Consider the following 18,734-nt stretch of genomic DNA (forward strand, 5'->3'; position numbering starts at 1 on the left):
TTTGTATCACTTCAGATAGCATAAGTTAATGGAGAAAATCTTTATTGTTATATAAAGTGACATCAAACTCTCAAGAAAATGCAGCAAGTCTAGCGCCAGGTGCATCTTCAGGCCCAACATATTAAATGGCGCTCAGATGGCCCACGAACTGTGCCTGCAGGCTGGCAGTCCTGACCAGGAAACCGCATCTATCAATGTTTAGGGCTGTTGCAGCGCTTTTCCTGGGACCCCTCACTTCTCCCCTCATAGCCCGCACAGGCACCCCGCACCCCCCAACGCCAAGCAGGGCTGCCCCTGCGACACACAGTCTCAAACCCTCAAAGGCGCTGAAACGCCAGCAGAGCACAGCCAGGCGCCCTGGCACGACGAGGCCACCTCCTCTGGCTCCCAGCCCGGCCGCCGCTGGTCGATGGGGAGGAAGATGGGGAGGAAGACGGCGAGCAGAGCCGCCGCCCCTCCCGCACACTCGCACCCCCTCAGAGAAGGGTCTGTAACGGTCGCCCCGCCCCTTCCCGCCCAAACGGCGGCGCGCGCGGCCCTCGCCCACGGCGAGGGAGCGTCGGCCAAGGGCCGGCCCCGCGGCGCGGCGTGCGGGGCTTAGGGAGCGTCGGAGAGCTTGGGCGAGGGAAGGCGAGCGGCAGAGGCGGCGTGAGGGGAGCGAAGGGGCACCGAGGGCCGGGGAAGGGGGGCTGTCCCCGTCAGGAGGCGGAGGATAAAAGGAAGGAACAACTCGTCCTGTCAGAAATGAGTGGGTGCTTCGCGGCGGGGCCCATGGCGGTAGTGCGGCCCGGCTTCCCCTGTGGCTGAGGCAACTTTGCTTAGCTTTTTTCCTCGTTATAAGTTCCCCGAGTTGCCTAATTCATTGTATTAAACTGCATTTTCTGTCATAATCTGTTAGCGTTTGATGTATGCTGCAGAGAACATAAGTTATGCTGAGCACTGTTTGGGTTATGAGGAAGAAAAAACGTGGCCCGGTTTCTCCTGCTCTGCACCGTTTTATAGCCACAAACTTGTCTTGTGCCCACTTGTATTCCTCTGAACTCCAGGTTAAGGAACTTTAACCCTAAATCCCGCAATATTTATAATTTAATTGCTCATCTCTGCATATGTCATCCCTTTTTTGAAATGGGAGACACTGAATGTAATACTTGAGCTGGAGACATAATATCAATTTGTCATTTTTCAATGCTGTTTTGTATCCTGGATATTTTCAGACCTTTTCCTTATAATTTCTCAGCATTCTGCACCAAAAAATAACTTCAGTAATTATTTTTTCTTAGTCTGGTTAAAGCAAAGAAAATGGTTGTGTTGGTCTCTCTCCATCAAGTCCCCCTGTTAATTTTTACTGACCTAGTTCAGACACATTTGACAGTGGGGTTGAAAGTCTCAGAGATAACTTATTTCTGCAGACTTCATGAAGACAGGTGCCTGAGTGGGGAAGGACAAGACACCTGCATGGGTTCCCTTTGGGAAGGAGAGCCAGGAGGATTCAGCGCTCATCCCTCTGCCCACGGTATGCTGGAAGGAAAAGCAGGAGGCAAAATGGTGAGGAACTCCCAAGGTGTGTTCAGGACCTGGCAGAAATGTAGATTTACTGGAGCTGAAGGGAATGGAGGAACGGGGGACATAGGAAAGCAGTTCACAGGAAATCTGGTTTTATTAATTCCTCTGTTAATAAAAAAATTACTTTTTTTTTCTTGTCCTTTAGTTGTCATACTCATCTGTCGTGACTGATTTTAGCACAGTTGAGAAAATGTATTTATCATATGATTCTTGGGCAAACCCTGATATAAATCCCCAGTTTTTCCACTTGCCTTTTGACTGTTGCATATTCCTGTCAGACTTTTCAGACTTTTTTTACAGAGCTCTGCAAAATTTCTGACTGCTCTGAGGAGAAACTGTCATTCTCATTTCAGGCCTGTGGCCCTGAAGACTGGCCTCTCGTAACCTCTCTATCCAGGTCCTTCTGAATATACTTTTTCTTGACTGATTGCCAAATTCTTCACTGGAAAGTGCAGTTACAGCTCAGAAAAACTCCTTCAGTCTGCACAGGTTTTCCTTAAACTTTGTGTTCTTGTTCTGTTTCTCTATGCTGTACATTTTTGAATCTGTTTGAGATTGTGCAAAGCTGATGCATTGGAACATATGATCACAGCGGCAAGTTACATGGCAGGGTTAACACTGCTTCCGGGTTTAATGCTACCCAGGCACTTAATCATGTAGGTGCCTCTCAGTACAGTTTGTTATTTCCTGTGGATACTGACAGCAACAAAGCAGGGTCTCATCGTAAAGAAGAAATACAGGTTCCCACTCCAATCTTACCTAGAATAGGAATTTCCATCTTGTACAAATCAGCTGCAATACTGACAGTGAGAAGTGAGATATATAAAGCTGGTAACGTGTGTTTATATCAGATGATAGCTCGCAAGAGTTTAAAAGGATTGTCTACCTGTGTAAGTAAACTCCTGTGTTTTAAACTTTGAGTTTGTTTATGAAAACTGCATGTACTTCAATATTTTCATTTTAAGTGCTGATTTCTGTTTCTTCAACCTTGCCTAAATACCCCTAAGTTAAGAGAGGCAGAATGCTTTATTTTAATCCAGTTTAAGAGGCTTTTACGTATTTCTTTTTTTCCCCCTTTTTTTGTCTTTGCTGTTGTTGACATTTTATTACAGATGTGTTCTTATCCTTGTTCATTTGGGCTGCTTTAATGACCTTTTTTCTTTCCCTGGGCATCTCTCTGACAGACTCTGGCGGTTAAATATTTCTTGCCTTTTTAGTTTTCCCAAAATGATGTCAGTTCTCTGAGTTTCTGTAAGAAGATGAAGTGACCAGTAGGATTCAAAGGTGCAGGAAATTGCCAGCAATCTTGTCTTGACCAACAGTGAGCTTTTAGAATTAGATTTCTGGGGTTTTCAAAAGTTGCTTTTTCAATCTTTTTTCTACCCTGAGCTGCCTCTTCTCTGCAGCCTCATTTTATTTCCTTCATTGTTTCTTTCCTGTATTCACTTTGCCTTTCTCCTTTTCATTCTTGTTAACCTCCTCACCTCTCCTCTCTTCTCATTATCTATCATTTTCTTTGATTTTCTTTTTCCTGATGTCTGTGCAAGAGAATCTTTTTACCTTCCAAATGTTTGTACTGACAGAATTTCAGAGAGTGAGCAAAACAGCTAAGTGGGTGGCCTTGGCTTCAAGTTTGTGCAAGTATTTGCCTTGCATTGTGTACTGAAATGAGCAACTCCTTAATAAATACACTTAATCTTTCCTGTTGCAGTTACGTGCAGTGAGATTTTCTATGGACCGGGACTATAGAGCATATTGCTTAAAACCTGAGTAACCATGAATGCATTTCTCATAAGCTAAAACGTTGCTGTGCTTGGCAAGCCTGTATTTTGAGAAGGGTTTTGTTTGGGGGGGGCTTAGAAAGCAGTAAAAAAATTTTATTATGACTGTAAGCAAATTTACTTCTCATACCACTGACCTCAGTAGGACTCTGATGCAAAACTGGAAGGATATGAGGGTGAATCAACCCCATTGTTCATTTGTGTACATCTCAATAATTGTCCGTGTGGACTTCTTGCGATACACAGACAACTTAATTACAATGTAGGCAATTACCTCTCCCTCCACACTTTCCTTCTACCCCTTCTTTGGTGGTATTTTTCTGGGAATTATGAGGACAGCAATGAACTCTACTTACCTTCCACTAGTGACATAATCTCAAGTGGAGCAATAATCTGTTTTCCACTACACACCTCTGTTGTACTGTCTTTGCCGGGGCTATTTGCTATACCTAGATTGGGATCACGTCATATTCTTACAGGCCTCCCACAGAGAGTGCCAGGGTAGGGAAGGAAATACCCTGATTTCCCAAGTCATGGTCTTTGACATGAGTCTGTTCTGACACTATTTTCTCAGCAAGCTGTGTTCTCTGAAGTCTGTTATCGGCTGTGTGTAAATAATACTTTGAGCAAAATCAAGATTCATAAATTCCTTGGCAGATACTTTTATCTGCTGTCACATTTTGATACTTTTAGTTCACCTGTTTTGATAGTCACTAATGAGTCTTTGTAAGCGTTCAACTCGCAGAAAGGAAAGCATCATTTTCAGTCAGGATTATTTTTCTTCCAGTCTGGGGGAAAGAACAATAAAGAAAATACAGAATGTTTTCTATAAAACCTACTCTGAATAAATTTCCATTAAACCAGAAAGGTCTTTGACCTCTCATTTGAGTGTAGAAACTGTGGGAAACCATTGTCAACCATAAAATGCCAAGGAGGACACGAAGTCCATCATAGTGGTAGGCCTGTAGTACACTCAGAAGCAGGATTTCTGCAGGATAATGAAGTGCTGTGAAGCCAGAGCATGCACATAGTAACAGGAGAGTGAGGGTTCAGGGTAGGAAAATAGTGCCAGGCATTATCTGATATGGTCAGTTCTGGTAGCAGAGCATTGATTTCAAAGACTTAAAAGATTCTCAAGTCCTTTGTTCCTGCCAAGATATTAATTTTCTTGCAAAGGAATTAATATTCATGCATGATTTGTTACTGTGTAAAAAAAAATGGTGGCATTAAGGAATACTCCAAATGATTATGGGGTCTTACAACTGGTGATAAAGCTGCATGTATTCCTCCTAGATCAAGCACAGTGCTGAGTCATGCAATCTGTCTATTCAGCTGTCTGTTCAAGGTTCCCAAAGCAAAAGGACCTAGTCTTTTGTTCCAGACCTCTGGAGACTTGCACTGGAAACTGAAAAATCTTCAGAGATAGAGAAAAGCAAACAAGGCAGTTCCTAGAGGATATGTAAAATAGGCTTTCATAGCAACAGAGAGAGGAAGAGATGGATGGACAAGTTTCCACAGGTAGGCAGCCTGGCTGAGCTTGGATCAACAACATCCAGAAAGCGGAAAAAAACCCCCAAAACACCAAAAAAGCCCCACTGAAACTCAAATTACACCATGGGCCGCAAGACAAGCTGTGAACTACAGGATGATTTTGGATAAGCTTAACATGTCTGAATTTCAGAGCAAAGAGTGCAGCTACCATAGTGAAAAGCTGAGGCAGGCTGTGCACAGTATATTTTCATTTAGTTCTGAGTACTTCTTGCATGACTAGGCAAAGTTTCAGTAACCTCTGCTGAGTTCCTGTGTGTGTTGAAAAGAACTATGCTGATCATGTGCCCCTCCACATAGAAGTCAGGAATTACCAACTCAACACTTTTGGTAACCAAAAGGGAGAAGTGCAAAAAGTCTTGAGAAGACTTGTGGGAAAGACGTCGTGATCACAGCCCAGCACCCCTGCTGCCAGGAGGCGTAGCAGAGATGAGCTCCACCTCAATGATGTGTGTAAAACGCCTCCAAAAAAATTGTTACAGATCCTCTTCCAGTCCCAGCAAGTTGAGGGACCTCCATATTTGGTTCCCCTCAGGAGCTGGAGAAGGCCCCAACAGTCAGAGGTCAAGAAGATCCATTAGGCTAATGGGGGTTAATTGACTCAATGAATCTCATGTTACGTACTAACCTTTTAACATCCCTGACCTGGGAAAAACCTGAGGTAGGCGGGGTGGTAGGGAAACACCTAAATACTTAAATAAATACATAATTCCCATTTCCACTGCTTTTCTGTTGCTGCAATTTCTTTTGATGCAGTGAGGAAATCCTAAGACAGTAATTACTGCTACACTACCTTCTCTGCACCGCATCACTGAATGCATTGCCTTAAAACATAATTCTGTGCTTGGAATAATGACGCTGTCTTGCCTTTTTGTGTGTTTTTCATGTTTTGTTACTGACTGCTTGGCAGTTGTAGGAATCTTTATCCTAGAATATGGTGGAAGCTGTACTGATAGATCTGTTCAGCCTACCAGCCAACTTGCAGAACAACGTCCAAGGATTACTACGTAACATGCTAGAAACGATTGAGAAATGCTCTTCCATCCCTGCTCCTTTTGTATATATCATGTGTCGCCAGAGGCAGGGGAATGAAAGGGACAGTGAACAAGAGTCCATGCTCCCAGCTCTGAGGGGTTTTCAGAGTCTGAAGAAAAGGCTGGAGGTTGTACGTGCTCTGACTACAGCTGCTGCTTTGTACACCATCAAACAAAGACTGGATGAAAAAGACCTAAGCATCATTAAAGTTATTCTCCCTACCTTAAGAAAAGCCTTAATGAAAGTATATACAGACCATCTCTTTACATCAGTCTACCAGTTTGAATTTGAGGATTTACAGGTGGCATCTGACTGTGAAAACCTACAGATAGCTGAACCTCAGAATGCAGAGCAAACACTTCCTACACAGGACGTGGCGCTCATCCAAAGCGAGATTCAGACGTACTTGGAAAGCCTGCCAAGCCTGAAAGGGGAGCTCACCATCCTCAGATCTTCCCTCATCCCAGGTAAGGAGAATCCTGGCTAATGGATTTTACAGAGACTGTTCCCAAGCATACTTCTTCAAAGTAATTGCAAAATGGGTAAAATTTGTAAATGTCTTCAGGCAACAAATAACTCTATATGATGTTGCAATAGTATCTCATGTCTATGAGAGGGGGGAAGTGTCAACAGAGATACAGCAAAAGACTGGCAAGTCTCCTCCAGGCCTGGGGCATGATTGGAGGAAAGAGAGGCCTAAGTTTAGTGACAGCATTACTGCAGACAGTGAAATCTCCTCCCCTCTGTGTGGGAATTACACACTTTGAGAGTTACCTTTATCTTCTGGAAAGGCAGGACAGGAGTTTCTCCTGGTCTGCGGCCTAACGCATGCCTGGTTAATCAGACTGATGTCTCTGGTGTCCCTGCCCTGGCATGACCTGTTTACTGCAGCATGTCTCTCCAGCAGTGTGATTATGGGGTCTCATGGTTCAGAGGATTCAGGACAGATGAGAGGTTTGCTACTGCAAAAATTTGGAACAGTCTTTCCTTTAAAATGTATCTGAAATGATCCAGAGCCTGAAAGGAGCATGAGTTACTTAAAGCGATCTTTGCCTTCATTCTGCTTCAAATTTTTGACAGGGACTTTGAAAGGATAAAAGAGACTTTGAATCTCAACTCTGATTATATCTGGACTGGTCTGGTGTTAAAAGCAGTTGTTTGTTGTCTGTTTTGCCTTGCCAGATGATATCTTCCTACATGGCTTCACCACAAGGACAGGTGGCATCTCCTACATACCAAATCTAAGCTCCTGCAATCTCTTCAGCAGTTCCAAGCGGAGGGACCCACAAGCTGTTGTTAAAGAAAATCTCCGCAGGCTAGCTAAGGCTGCAGGATTTAACCCAGAGACTTTTCACAGAGTCAAGGTATCTTATCAAACAACGTATTTATGTAAACAGATCAGGTCATCTTTTGTGTATCACTGGCTAAAACTGTAGGCATTATTCTTATCTTTCTTAGCAAGAACAAGGACAATTAAAACATTTATGCTGGCAGTTTATCTGTCAGAATAGCCATTCAAACTATCAGCCCTTTGGCCCTATCTGGAGAAGAAGCACTGTTTCTTCCAAGTATGTTCTAATGTCTAACTTACCACAGTGTAGAATAATCAGAGAAATGATCAGAGCAGTTTCTCTTAAAAGAAAAATACACCACCACTTCAGCGGTGGCTTTTGACTGATACATCTGCACAGCATTTGAACAAGGGAGTGCCTGATTTCCATGCATAAGCAGTTGGTGCAAAAGAGTCTTTCATGCCAAAGAAAAATTGTTGCATTAGTCAGAACTGGTTTCTTTTGCTGCTGTATGACTGTCCATGTTCTGGTTTTGTCTTGACAGATTGATCATGCTAATGCTGTGTGTATTATGGGAAAGACAGAGCCTGACAGCTATGATGGAATAGTTACGAATCAGAAAGGTGTTACGATAGCAGCTCCAGGGGCTGATTGCATACCTGTGCTGTTTGCTGATCCTGTCAGAAAAGCCTGCGGTGCTGCTCATTCTGGTAGGAATTTTGAATCGTGGAGGTCAAAATAGCTAGGAGGACACTGGAAAGTGAGTTTTGGATTCAGGATTACAAATTAGCAAAGGAGCACGGAGCAAGAATAAACAAATGCAAGATCACATAAAAATATAGACCCTGACCTGTCAAGTTGGTATCCTGCCAAAACAAGATTATTCTTGAGAATAGTTTGTTTCCCAAGCTATTTTTTATATAGCTGTAATAATTATGTGTGTATTTATACATTTATTTTTCTGATCTGGTAGACAAAACCAATTTTTTTTTTTTTGTGCTCTAACATCATGTGTAAAAAATGGCTATAAAGCCAATGCCTGCAACAGTCATTTTGGATCAGAAGAAATGTTTTTCTGACTCAAACCAAATGAGAATAAAACTGAAGCAGGGATGGTTAGCACAACCTGGGTTATGTCTGACTTCAGAAGATGTTCCAACTGTTAGGCTAGAATATGTATCCTCTGGTGAGATTTTCCTGCTGGGGCTGTTTAATTTTATAAAAAAGCGTGTATTTATGAGGTCAAGGAGAAGGCACAGCTGAGAGTTTCTCCTCAGCCTTCATGCTCGTACACCCCTTCATATGGTAGGAAGCTTCACCTCTGCCTAGAACTTGTGAATACCACCTAATACGTAAAATTCTTTATGGATTCAATAAATAAGCCAAAATAAATTCAAATTTGTGAGTTGTCATAAGATGATCAAAAGTTTGACTTTGCTTCAGTAAAGTTGTTGTGCCCCCGAGCCCCATGCCTAGCAAGCTTAGGTTAGAGAAAGTGAGAGGAATGAGAATTGTGGCATGTCTGTCTGGGAGGAGAGGGGAATGTTGTGTTTTTTAATGGGGAGAAGGGATGGAGATAATTTTATCCTCTCTTGAAAGCTTTAAGAGTTTTACATAGTAAGTGTTCTAACCTAATTATTGGAAAATATTTAAATGTGTAGTTGCTCCTTTCTCTCCTGCCTCTTCAGTTATCTAGTCCCTGGCACACCAGACTGTTCCCTCAACCCACACCACTGCCTTCTCCAAGCATATGTCCCGGCTCTAGCCTGAACTCCTACCTTCCATCTCCCACGTTTTGGCCTTCATTCCCGCATCACATTCCTTGCTAGGCTTCCAATTATCTTTTCCTAAATCCTAAATCCTTTCCTTCCTGTCCAACCCCACCTCAGTTCAGTTTAACTTGAACACATGTTTCTATGTATACAAATAAAAGTCATCTCAGTCTTTGGATGTAGAAAACCAGAAGAAAAGTTATTAGCATATCCTATCCTTTGATTATGACGCGCTCCCAGTGCAATGCAGACTTCCTGGGACTCCAACTGAGATATGAGATCTCAAAGCTGGGCTTTCTTCTATCTGTTCCAACAATGCTGACGCGCAAAGTTTGGCTTTCTTCTCTCTATTCCAAACAATGCCTCTAGCTTGAGCCTTTATTTTTTCTAAAATAACACTAAAAACATTTTTAGCATATTATAAAAATACACTTCTAACTGTAACATATTTCTGTTGTCATATTCCCACTTAAATGTTTCAAGCACAGATGCTCTGATTGCCCAAACCAGGACACTGGGAAAAGGGAATTCTGGAATCCTAATCTAAACCCTTCTCTCTAGCTTCCATCTCCACAAAATGAAGATATCAGCAAACTGGCAGGTGTTATTGTGTTGGGTTGGGGTTTTTTTTCAAAACAATTATTTATTATTAGATATAATGATTTATTTTTAGATATAAATATATCTATTCATTTGTACCTTTAATAACAGCATGTATTTTAGCTACTATAAAATTAAAAAGACTATTCATACAATTTTTTTTCAACCTCTCATTTCTTACAGGATGGAAAGGCACATTGTTAGGAGTTTCTATGGCCACAGTAAATGCTATGGTATCTGAATATGGCTGTAACATAAAAGATATCCTTGTGGTGCTGGGCCCATCTGTAGGTCCTTGCTGCTACAAACTTCCTCACGAATCAGCTGAAGAATTTCACAGAATTGATCCAAAGTGTGTGAGACTATTTGACTCTGCAACTCCTTATATTGATATTAGGAGAGCAACACGGTAAGCCTACTGAGTGCATTTCTATGGCATACACTTCATTTTTTGTGTTGAGTAAACTCAGCACAAAAAATCAAAAGGCTATTTCCACATTAGTTATCAATAACTATATTGATATTTTATTATCCAACATTATTACGGTGAGGGTCCTCACCATCTTAAAGTATTCTCTAGTATTTTGCAGATCAACAAATTATGCCTTTGAATGAACGTTATCTGCTCACCTTTGCTGGGTTTCAATAATAATTGAAACTGTTACACCTTTTATAATTTTACTGTTATACTTTTAGTTTGTGGATTACAGACAAATGTTCAAACTAAATGTGGTTTGATTGGTTGCAGAAAAGCAATCATTTTAGCCTAATACTGGAAAAAAGAAAAAAAAACCCAAAAGCAGGTACAAGTCCCAAATACAATATTGGCACAGTTTGCGCAGCTGGTACTTGAGGTGCTGTCTGAATGACAGTGTCTTAAGGAATATAAGGATGTACAAAAAAGATATTATTTTCTGTTTTTCTTTCTTTAAGGATTCTTCTTGAGAGCGGTGGGATTCTTCCTGAGAACATCCAAGATGATTCTGTCACAGACCAGAACCAAAATATCACTTTCTGTACTGCATGCCACCCTGATAAATTTTACTCTCACTTTCGTGATGGCACTAACTTCGGGACACAGATTGGCTTCATATCAATCAAAGACTGAGATAGTGTCTTTTAGTCTTGAATAGTATTCAGACAATAAGTCTGGTGTATTTCCTGGCATCCTGCTCTCCTCATAGTTCTTCCTCCTTCCTTTCACAGACTTGCAATAGGGAATTCACAGGTCTTGAGATTCTCTTGCTTCTTCCCTTCCCTGCCGTTCTGAGGCAAGAAGAAATGTGTGAGGTGTGGGGCCAGTAATTCTGGTGTGAGACAGGGTCTAAAGCAAACAAGGACAACCCACACCAGTGACAAAGCCCTTCTGCAAGACCAGATTCAAGCTCCTGTTGTCTTGCCTTCTTGACCAGATATATCCCAAAACCTTGCTGTCTTAAGGTGGTGAAAGCACAAAACCCCAAAGTGTTCATTAGCTTCTGGATGAGACTTCTGAATGAAGTCAAGTATGACATTGCTGATATAGGAAGGGAAGCCTGTATTGCACGTTAACTGTTTGAGAACACTCAACTTCGGTAGTTTCAGCTGAAGGTTAGCCTTACGGAATCATGTGCCTAGGATTGTTTTTCTTCTCTAGATTAGTCTAAAGAAGACCTTCAAAACACTTACAGGACTTTTCCTATGGAAAATAACTTGAAAGTGAGACGCAAGCAAGGTCCTTTGGTGCAGACATCGAAAATCTATGAACTGTCACTATTCTGTATTTTTTATTTTAGAAAAAGTAGGACTAATACTCTTAATATGATATGACATATTTCCTTAGGATTTTTTTCTTTAAACTATTGGTGCTCTGCTAACGTCCATCGAGACAGTCTCAACAGTGGCCAGTTATTTAATAAATATTTAAAAAGGGGAGTGAATTTAGCCTCAGTTAATCTACCATAAGTTAATTTTACTGACTGATAGTTGACTTATCTGGCTTGTTAAGCAAATTCTAAGTGTGCAGTTTTCTTTTGGCCGTATAAAATTTGCCTCTAGACATTGCAATAAACATGACAGTTCCTGACACACAGACAGTGAGAGCTACCTAATAGTTCCGTCCAACAGTCAAGTCTAAAACTATGCTGACCGTAGCTTGCAGAGTTGCCAAGCACAAGCCTTGGGATAACTGTCCACATGACGTTTCTATTTTGAATTCAACAATCTTTGCCAATTCTAGGCTTTTATGTCCACTAGAGGTCAGTGCTTGCTCACGCTGCACTTCCATCCCTTGCTGCACTGTCCTCACCGATTTTCAAACCACGCATTTTGCAAAGCACTGTACGGCATACACTGCTACTTTTGGCTATATAACCACCTGCCAAGTTATTCTGGTATCTCTGCTTGAAGAGTGATCTATTTTTCATTTTGTCGAGCTGTGATTCAGAGCTGACCAAATTAGTACTTTCCTTGTCCTCTGGGCAAACAGACTTATTAAAAACTTTCTTTTACCTGTGAATGGTATTTCTCAGAGAAGAGCCTGGTTCTGAGTGCATTACCCTCTGACTGTAACCATCTACCAAAAAACCACTTCTCCCAACTCTCTGACTTCTTTAGAAATATGATTTTTCTTCTGCTGTAGCACTGCAGCCCTTGACAATCCATTTTCGCTTACATATAAAAAACCGTGCCGTTGCTTTCATCATTCTCGTTTTCTTTTGTAACTTCACTGTGGGATGTTTGCAGCTGGGTTCAAACTGGTGCTTCAGGGTCCAACAGGGGCAACACTCACACTCCTCAACTTCACGCTGCCAAGCGTGTTACTGCACAGTAGCTAATAGTGTGTATGGTATGTATACGTATATGCATGTCTGTGTATTTGAGTTATCCCAAATATAGGATAATATAATTATATGGACACTGACAGGCTTATGTTGTTGCCTTATCTTACCTTTTAATTCTGTCCCTTTACCCTGGCATGTAAGTGTGAACCACTTCACGAGCACCGAGCGAAGTCGCATTGATGTGTCTTTCCTTCTGCTGTTTCTACTGTGGGGGCAGTAGCACCACGTAGTCTTCAGTCCCTGCACCTGAAGCTCAGCCAAAGCTTGTCTGTCAGTGCCCTTCGCTTAACCCTCTTCCCTTGTGGATTAAGAGCATGCTGTCAAAAGCAGCTGAGTTACTCGGTTTTGCAAGGTACTGCTTGACAGCTGAAGCATCATAGGTGCCCATGTGCCTGCTGTTGGCCCCTCTCACCTCAGAGGTGGTTTTAAACTAATGCATTTAACTTTGCAGTAAGTAGTAAGACCTTGAAGCCGCACTACTTAGCACAGTTCAAATGCTCAATAGTATATTACGTCACAGTAACATAATACTGTTAGTAAGCCCGGGCTTGTTCATACCTGCTCAAGAATGACAGCAGACTTTCTGTTTAGAAAAATACTATTTTCAGGTCACAGTAGGACTGTGCAAGCTGGAGAACATGTCAGAATGAGCAGAAACACCAAAGGCTTTACCTTTTAGAAGAGAAATCATTACCGCAATCATTGTTCATTATTTCTTTTACAGGTAATTACCTAGACTGTAAACCTGTCAAGACAGGAAGCTGCCTTTTGTACATGGATTACTGAGGTGGAGAACTCCATGGCCAATAAGAAAATAATAATAATTTCAGTTCCCAAATAGGTTAGGTTCTGTATCATACAAAATTTTATTCAAAAATCATTGCTACAAAGGCATTTTAATTGTGGCACTAAAAAAAATAAAGTTTAGAGGAAGGGCATGATAAAAAGGAGACAAGGCTATTTCACATCTCTATTTACTTTTAATTCCTGTTGCTCACTAAAGGAGCCAAGCAGATCAGCCCTGATTCACCACCTCTAGGGAAGCTCTTAAAATGCTTCATAAATAGTTCAGCTGTACCTACCCAAGGATCAGATCCCATTTATTAATCTTGCCCATGAATTCATAAGCTGCATTTGCCCTATTACTGTTATTAAATAACATTAATTATGATTGTGGCATGCCCTGAGGCGAGCACAAGACATGATCACACTGAACATTGTTTTTGATAGCTATTACTGTGCAATTAGCATTTATTGCTACTGTAAATTCTGAATATGGGCCTCTTCATTTACATTTATATATTTGAATGGAGCGTACCAAAACGCGCCTGAGAAAGGCTTTATTCGCTATTCCAGTAACACAGGGCAGTTCCAAAACAGACTTCTTGTTCCAGTGCCTGGGGAAGCAGTGTGCAACTTCAGAGGCATAGATCAAAGCCTGAGATAATTAGTGAAACATTTATCCAAACTGTGGCATTTATTGCCACAGGTATGGCAAAGGTGAAAAATATTAAGGAGGTTAGATGAAAAATGGCTTTCATAAATTTTTAGAGGTTAGTGACTGCTAGTCTCTTTCTACTGACAACCTGGCTGGATGGGGCATAGGCAGTTGCTTGGTCTGAGTTCCGCATTTGATGGCTGTGTTTGTGAGTGGCAGCAAAATCAGAAGCCATGGGCCTGGGCCTTCAGGAAAACCTTTGGGCACTCACAGAAAAAAAAAAAAAAAAAAATCATTCCTCCCAAATTACAAATTTCTCCCAAATTACAAATTATATATAGATCATTCCTCCCAAATTACAAGCATTCAATTACAAACATTCAATTACAGGAAAGCGTCTCCTTTCCGCAGCAGTAGCATAGTTTACGAAGTGGTCATCTTTGTGTCCAGTCTTATTTTCCGCATGCTTATCTCTTGTGCACTGCTGTCGTTCTGTCCAGCACCACTCACTATCACCCTACAAGCCATGTGAATCCAGTCACAGGGTGTTGGAGGGAAGAGACACCATTCTGCGCAGAGCAGAATGCGTTTGTATGCAAGTGCCTTTTTTCCTTTTAGCAGCAGTGTTGGAACTTTTTGTCCTCAGCACAGGATATTTATCAGCACCCTCCAACCGCTTCCCATTTTACAGGTTTCCACAAAAGCTCCCAATTTCCAGCCTACACGGCAAAGAATTCAATATTCCTGGATTCCCTCATTGCTGTGTCCTCGTTTCCACTCCATGCTCAATTTGCTGCTGGGTGATGCAAAGAGGGAGATGAGCTGCACTCATTTGTCCCGAGGCTCAGAGTGGGTGTGCGTGTGCGCTCGCCTTGATATCATGTGTGCGAGGCTTTTGTTCTCCGAGTGCCAAAGTCAAAGTCGTCCCTGAGCTCCAGCCTCTTGTGCAACAATGTAACAGGACAGTGCACTGGTGGGAGCAGTAAATCCTGTATGTGACAGAGGAAATAATGTATTGACCTGCTGAGGGATTTGCATACCTTCAAAGACTGGCAGCAAGCTCTGCCTGTAAGTCTGACCTGTTCTACTTTCCATTTCTAGCAGACACTATCCAGTGTTTCCAGGTGAATGATTCAGATAGAAATGTACGCAGATTTAAAAACTGTCCTAATCGGGTATATTCTTACATCCAGGCTGTTACTAATTGTTATCCAGTGTCACACCGTTTACAAGACTAAGAGATTTTGCTGCTCTGCTTGCTTGAAATATACAGTGCCTGTGGCTGTGCTGCTCAAAAGCATGATTATGTATTTCCCAAAGGCATGCAGAGAAATAGGATGCTAGCTTTTTAAAGTGATCCCTCTGATCTTTCATTAGTAAGTGTTTAATTTACAGTAGCATCTCAAGTTACAAATAGTTGGCTGGCTCGCTCTGTCTGCGAGCTCTTGGGGGTCAAAGGAGGCCCACAGAAGAATTTTGGGAGCACGGTCCCCAGAGGAGAGCAGGGCTGAGGTCTCTCTCTTCCCTTTCTGCGAATGTGACATCGTGTCTCCAGGGCAACCTGCATTCTGACAGTCATGGGAGCAAGGGCGTGGCATGGATTTCCATTTGATTCCTGCAATGGAAAAGAGATCTGGGACAAAAATCAATATGTGACTAAACTATAAGAGTTCATTTTCACAATTAATTTTCTCTAAAGGATTATTTCCTCTCTTCTTGTGCAAATATAATTCACAACTACTCCTCTATTTGTTTTTCTGGTGTTGCCTCTTCTACACGTAATGAAGGCCTAAACATTTGAAATAAATAAGTCGCAACATAAAAATGCAGGGTGTACCTCCAATAAAACTGAACAAGCATTTTATAAGGAGGCTGAAAGCAATGTTTGCATTTCAAGATGTATGACTTCACTTTTTCTCATGTGATGCAATACTTTGGGCAGCAATTCATAGTTGTGATCAGTTGTTTCAGTTCAAAGTGATTTTATCAATGATGACTGTAGAAAGCCCTGCCTATCTGAAATAAATATCTTAGCATTTCTCTTTGAGGCACTGAGCTCTATCCTAAAGGAATATTCAAGCATACCTTGCATACATTTCTGTTCCTCTTTGGTTTTATTTGTTTGAAAGCTGTAAGCTTGATCTTCTTGCACAAGAATGAATCACAAAAAACTCAGTTGTAAAAACAACGTTGTGACAGGTGGCTCCAACCCTTTTGGTTGGTTTTAATAGGTGCTTTTAGTAAGTGCTTTGTAAAATTAGTATTAAATAAAACAGGGTTATGCAGACAATTTTATTTTGACTCGCTGCTTTCTTCTGTATATCATCCCCATAAAAAGCTTTCAGAACATGAAAGGTGAGCAGAGCAAGAAGCTCATTAGAGAGGCTCCTTTAGGCTTGCAGATGTTTGTTGCTATACTTGATGCTTAGATCTTCCTCAGTTCCCTCAATTACGCTGCAACTTTGATCCTCAAGTTCCCCCAGCACTGAAACATCCCCGCTCACATAACTCCATGCTAGCAATGGCAGGAACACGGATGTAGACTTGATAGTGATGTTTATATTGTAGCATTTCTTCAGCCTATCTGGTGCTGGCATAAATGACATTGTGATAAAAATATTACCCCACAATAGTGAGATATTTTGAGGAAAATAGACTGAGCAGCCCTGCATTTACTTGATATTTTAGGGGCTGTAAGTCAGTAGCAATTTTTTGCTTTTTCACAAGACTGGGAAAGTTAAAGGTAACTTTGCACGTGCTCCTTATCTAGTACATGTCTCCATCAGAGCAACATGGTTTGCGTTTTAGAGTCTTGTCCAGTGTACAACTGCATTTCTGTAATTTCCTTTAAGAATGGCTTCTTACGAAGAGACTGAATATACATTGCCCAGGAAGTACGAAATTCATCTGACTTCTCTTCATGAGTTTATATTACTATTTAACATAAAAGTCTGTCAGAAAATGCAGGCATTGCAAAACAGGGAAATCAGACCACTCGAGCTAAGATGTTCTTGTAGGAGAAAGGGTAAATATTCAGACCAAGCTGATGGCTAGTTTCAACATCTTGAGGATGACGCGTTTCAATCCATCTTTCGGAACAACTCCTCATTTCCTGTTTTGAATATTAAGAGCAATCTGAAATAAACCATATAAAGCTCAAGAAGTGCCATTGCAAATTAAAACAAATATTGAAATATCAGTTCATGCTGAAAAGGGAGAGCCTGTCTTCCACAGAGCTCGTCTTACTATTTCTGTATATCTATCTGCATGAGCCAATCCTCTTATTTCTTCAGTAAATATTTCCTTCATAGACTGTAGATTGTTATGTTCCCTTCGGTAAATGTTTAGCTAAGTTTTACATGCGATATTTAGCTCCATTAGTCTTTCCTAAGATGATCCAGCTCTTAATTCTCTAAATTCTGCCCTATTAATGTCTATTAGGTGATAATCAGTTTTCACTTACGCAGTCTTTTAGGAGGACAGTGACATTTGAACTTTGTAGAGGGACTGTTGTTTCTGGTAGGCTTGCAAAATTGTGCTTCTTGGTACAAAAAAAAAAAAAAAAAAAGCTTGAAGCAGCCTTAATTGAATAACCTTGGCTTCCCTCTCTTACCTCTTTTTCAAAAGAGTCATAGTCTATTGCACTTCAATTAGGATTTATTATAGGCTTCCTAGCTATAACTCATAATCCATCACATTGTTCCAGAAGCAATCTTCATGAAGGAAGCTCAACTCAGAAAGTGAAAAATAGTTGGTACTTCTGAGGCTGACACAGGATTTATGGTAGGAGAACATTTTTAACTTAAGCAAAAAATTTTTTAAAAATCCAATGTTGAAAAGCTGAGACAAGGAAACTAAAATACGTAAATAATTTCACAGCTTTTGGGGGGGGGGAAGTTTAACAATGTGTGAAACTGAATATTCATCCCCTTAATTATATTCACATCAGGACTGGATGCCTTTTTACTTACTGATTTATTCCCAGTAAACTGGGCTGTGGCTGGGAGAAAAGGGTGAGGTTGTTTGCCTGCTGTAATAAATGATATCAGAAAAGAGGGATACAGCTGCATTCCTTTTAGCAAGTGAGGTAAAGGGTGCTCGGGCTAATGATGAACGACTTTCTGCCGAGCCAATATCTGAGACTGAAAAAACAGCCAGTCATTCCTTGGCTCTGCAGCAGTCTTGGAGGCTGTTATAAACAAACAGAAGCAGGGAACAAAAATCTCCTTCGGGATGCAGCTAGCCTGAACCACATATCCATGGTGAGGCACTGTTGGATAGAAGAGGCAGAAAAAGACCGCATCATGATGATGAAGACATTACTACACCTGCTCATTAAATATTTAGTGCAAGAAGAGTTTATCCGTGTGGAAACATGGCTCCCTACTATATTGTCCAAGCAGAGAGCAGTGCTGCCAAGCATCTTCCTGCGTGTAGTTATTTGCCACAGTTGCTACAGCTATCAAGGCTTCTTTGTGTGGTCAGGATTTTTCCCCAGACCCTGGAAAGGTCAGAGTATCGACTGCTTATGGACATGTCCCAGTTCTCCTCTCTCTTCATCCCTAATTTAAACCATGCACTCACAAACTTCCAGTCTATGCAAGCAGGGAGAGAACCAGAGTTAACTGTCAGAGGCAGATAATGACCGCTGTATATATTATCTATGTGCAGGACTCTGGGACCTCTCTGGGTCCAGAATAGCTGCAATGATGGGCAAATCTGCCCTCGTCCACTGGAGCTGTATTTCTGGACTGGAAATATGGAAAAGAAGCTGCTTTTTGAAATTTCACTCAGCTTGGCTAACAGCCCAATTCTGCAGACTTGGAAGATTTTCTATCATAATATTTCTCTGAAGCTAGCTGCGAGAATAAATGGCACGAAGT

At 41.4% G+C, this 18,734-nt stretch overlaps 1 protein-coding gene across 2 annotated transcripts; it reads left to right on the plus strand.

Moving 5' to 3' along the window:
• The first annotated feature begins 2,000 nt into the window (after positions 1 to 2,000).
• Positions 2,001 to 16,160, plus strand: LACC1 (laccase domain containing 1). Of its 2 annotated transcripts, XR_010371128.1 has the most exons (7): positions 2,001 to 2,453; positions 5,803 to 6,394; positions 7,110 to 7,291; positions 7,764 to 7,929; positions 9,775 to 10,000; positions 10,525 to 12,418; positions 13,138 to 16,160. XR_010371128.1 is itself a non-coding variant. In XM_009508011.2 (6 exons), the coding sequence occupies exons 2-6, from the start codon at positions 5,827 to 5,829 to the stop codon at positions 10,697 to 10,699; spliced, it is 1,317 nt and encodes a 438-aa protein (XP_009506306.1). In that variant the 5' UTR covers positions 2,001 to 2,453; positions 5,803 to 5,826; the 3' UTR covers positions 10,700 to 12,489. The 2 variants fall into 2 exon arrangements, 1 of the variants encoding a protein (XP_009506306.1); XM_009508011.2 differs by lacking the exon at positions 13,138 to 16,160 and having other exon boundaries at positions 10,525 to 12,489.
• The last annotated feature ends 2,574 nt before the right edge of the window (positions 16,161 to 18,734 follow it).

Source organism: Phalacrocorax carbo, chromosome 1 (genome assembly GCF_963921805.1).
Source record: "Phalacrocorax carbo chromosome 1, bPhaCar2.1, whole genome shotgun sequence".
In the NCBI taxonomy this organism is placed as follows: domain Eukaryota; kingdom Metazoa; phylum Chordata; class Aves; order Suliformes; family Phalacrocoracidae; genus Phalacrocorax; species Phalacrocorax carbo.

Excerpts from the sequence above, each read along its gene's own strand:
- LACC1 (XM_009508011.2), top strand. The coding sequence starts at position 5,827 with ATGGTGGAAGCTGTACTGATAGATCTGTTCAGCCTACCAGCCAACTTG. Across the intron at positions 7,930-9,774 it reads CTGCGGTGCTGCTCATTCTG|GATGGAAAGGCACATTGTTA; the intron begins GTAGGAATTTTG and ends CATTTCTTACAG. Across the intron at positions 10,001-10,524 it reads GATATTAGGAGAGCAACACG|GATTCTTCTTGAGAGCGGTG; the intron begins GTAAGCCTACTG and ends TCTTTCTTTAAG.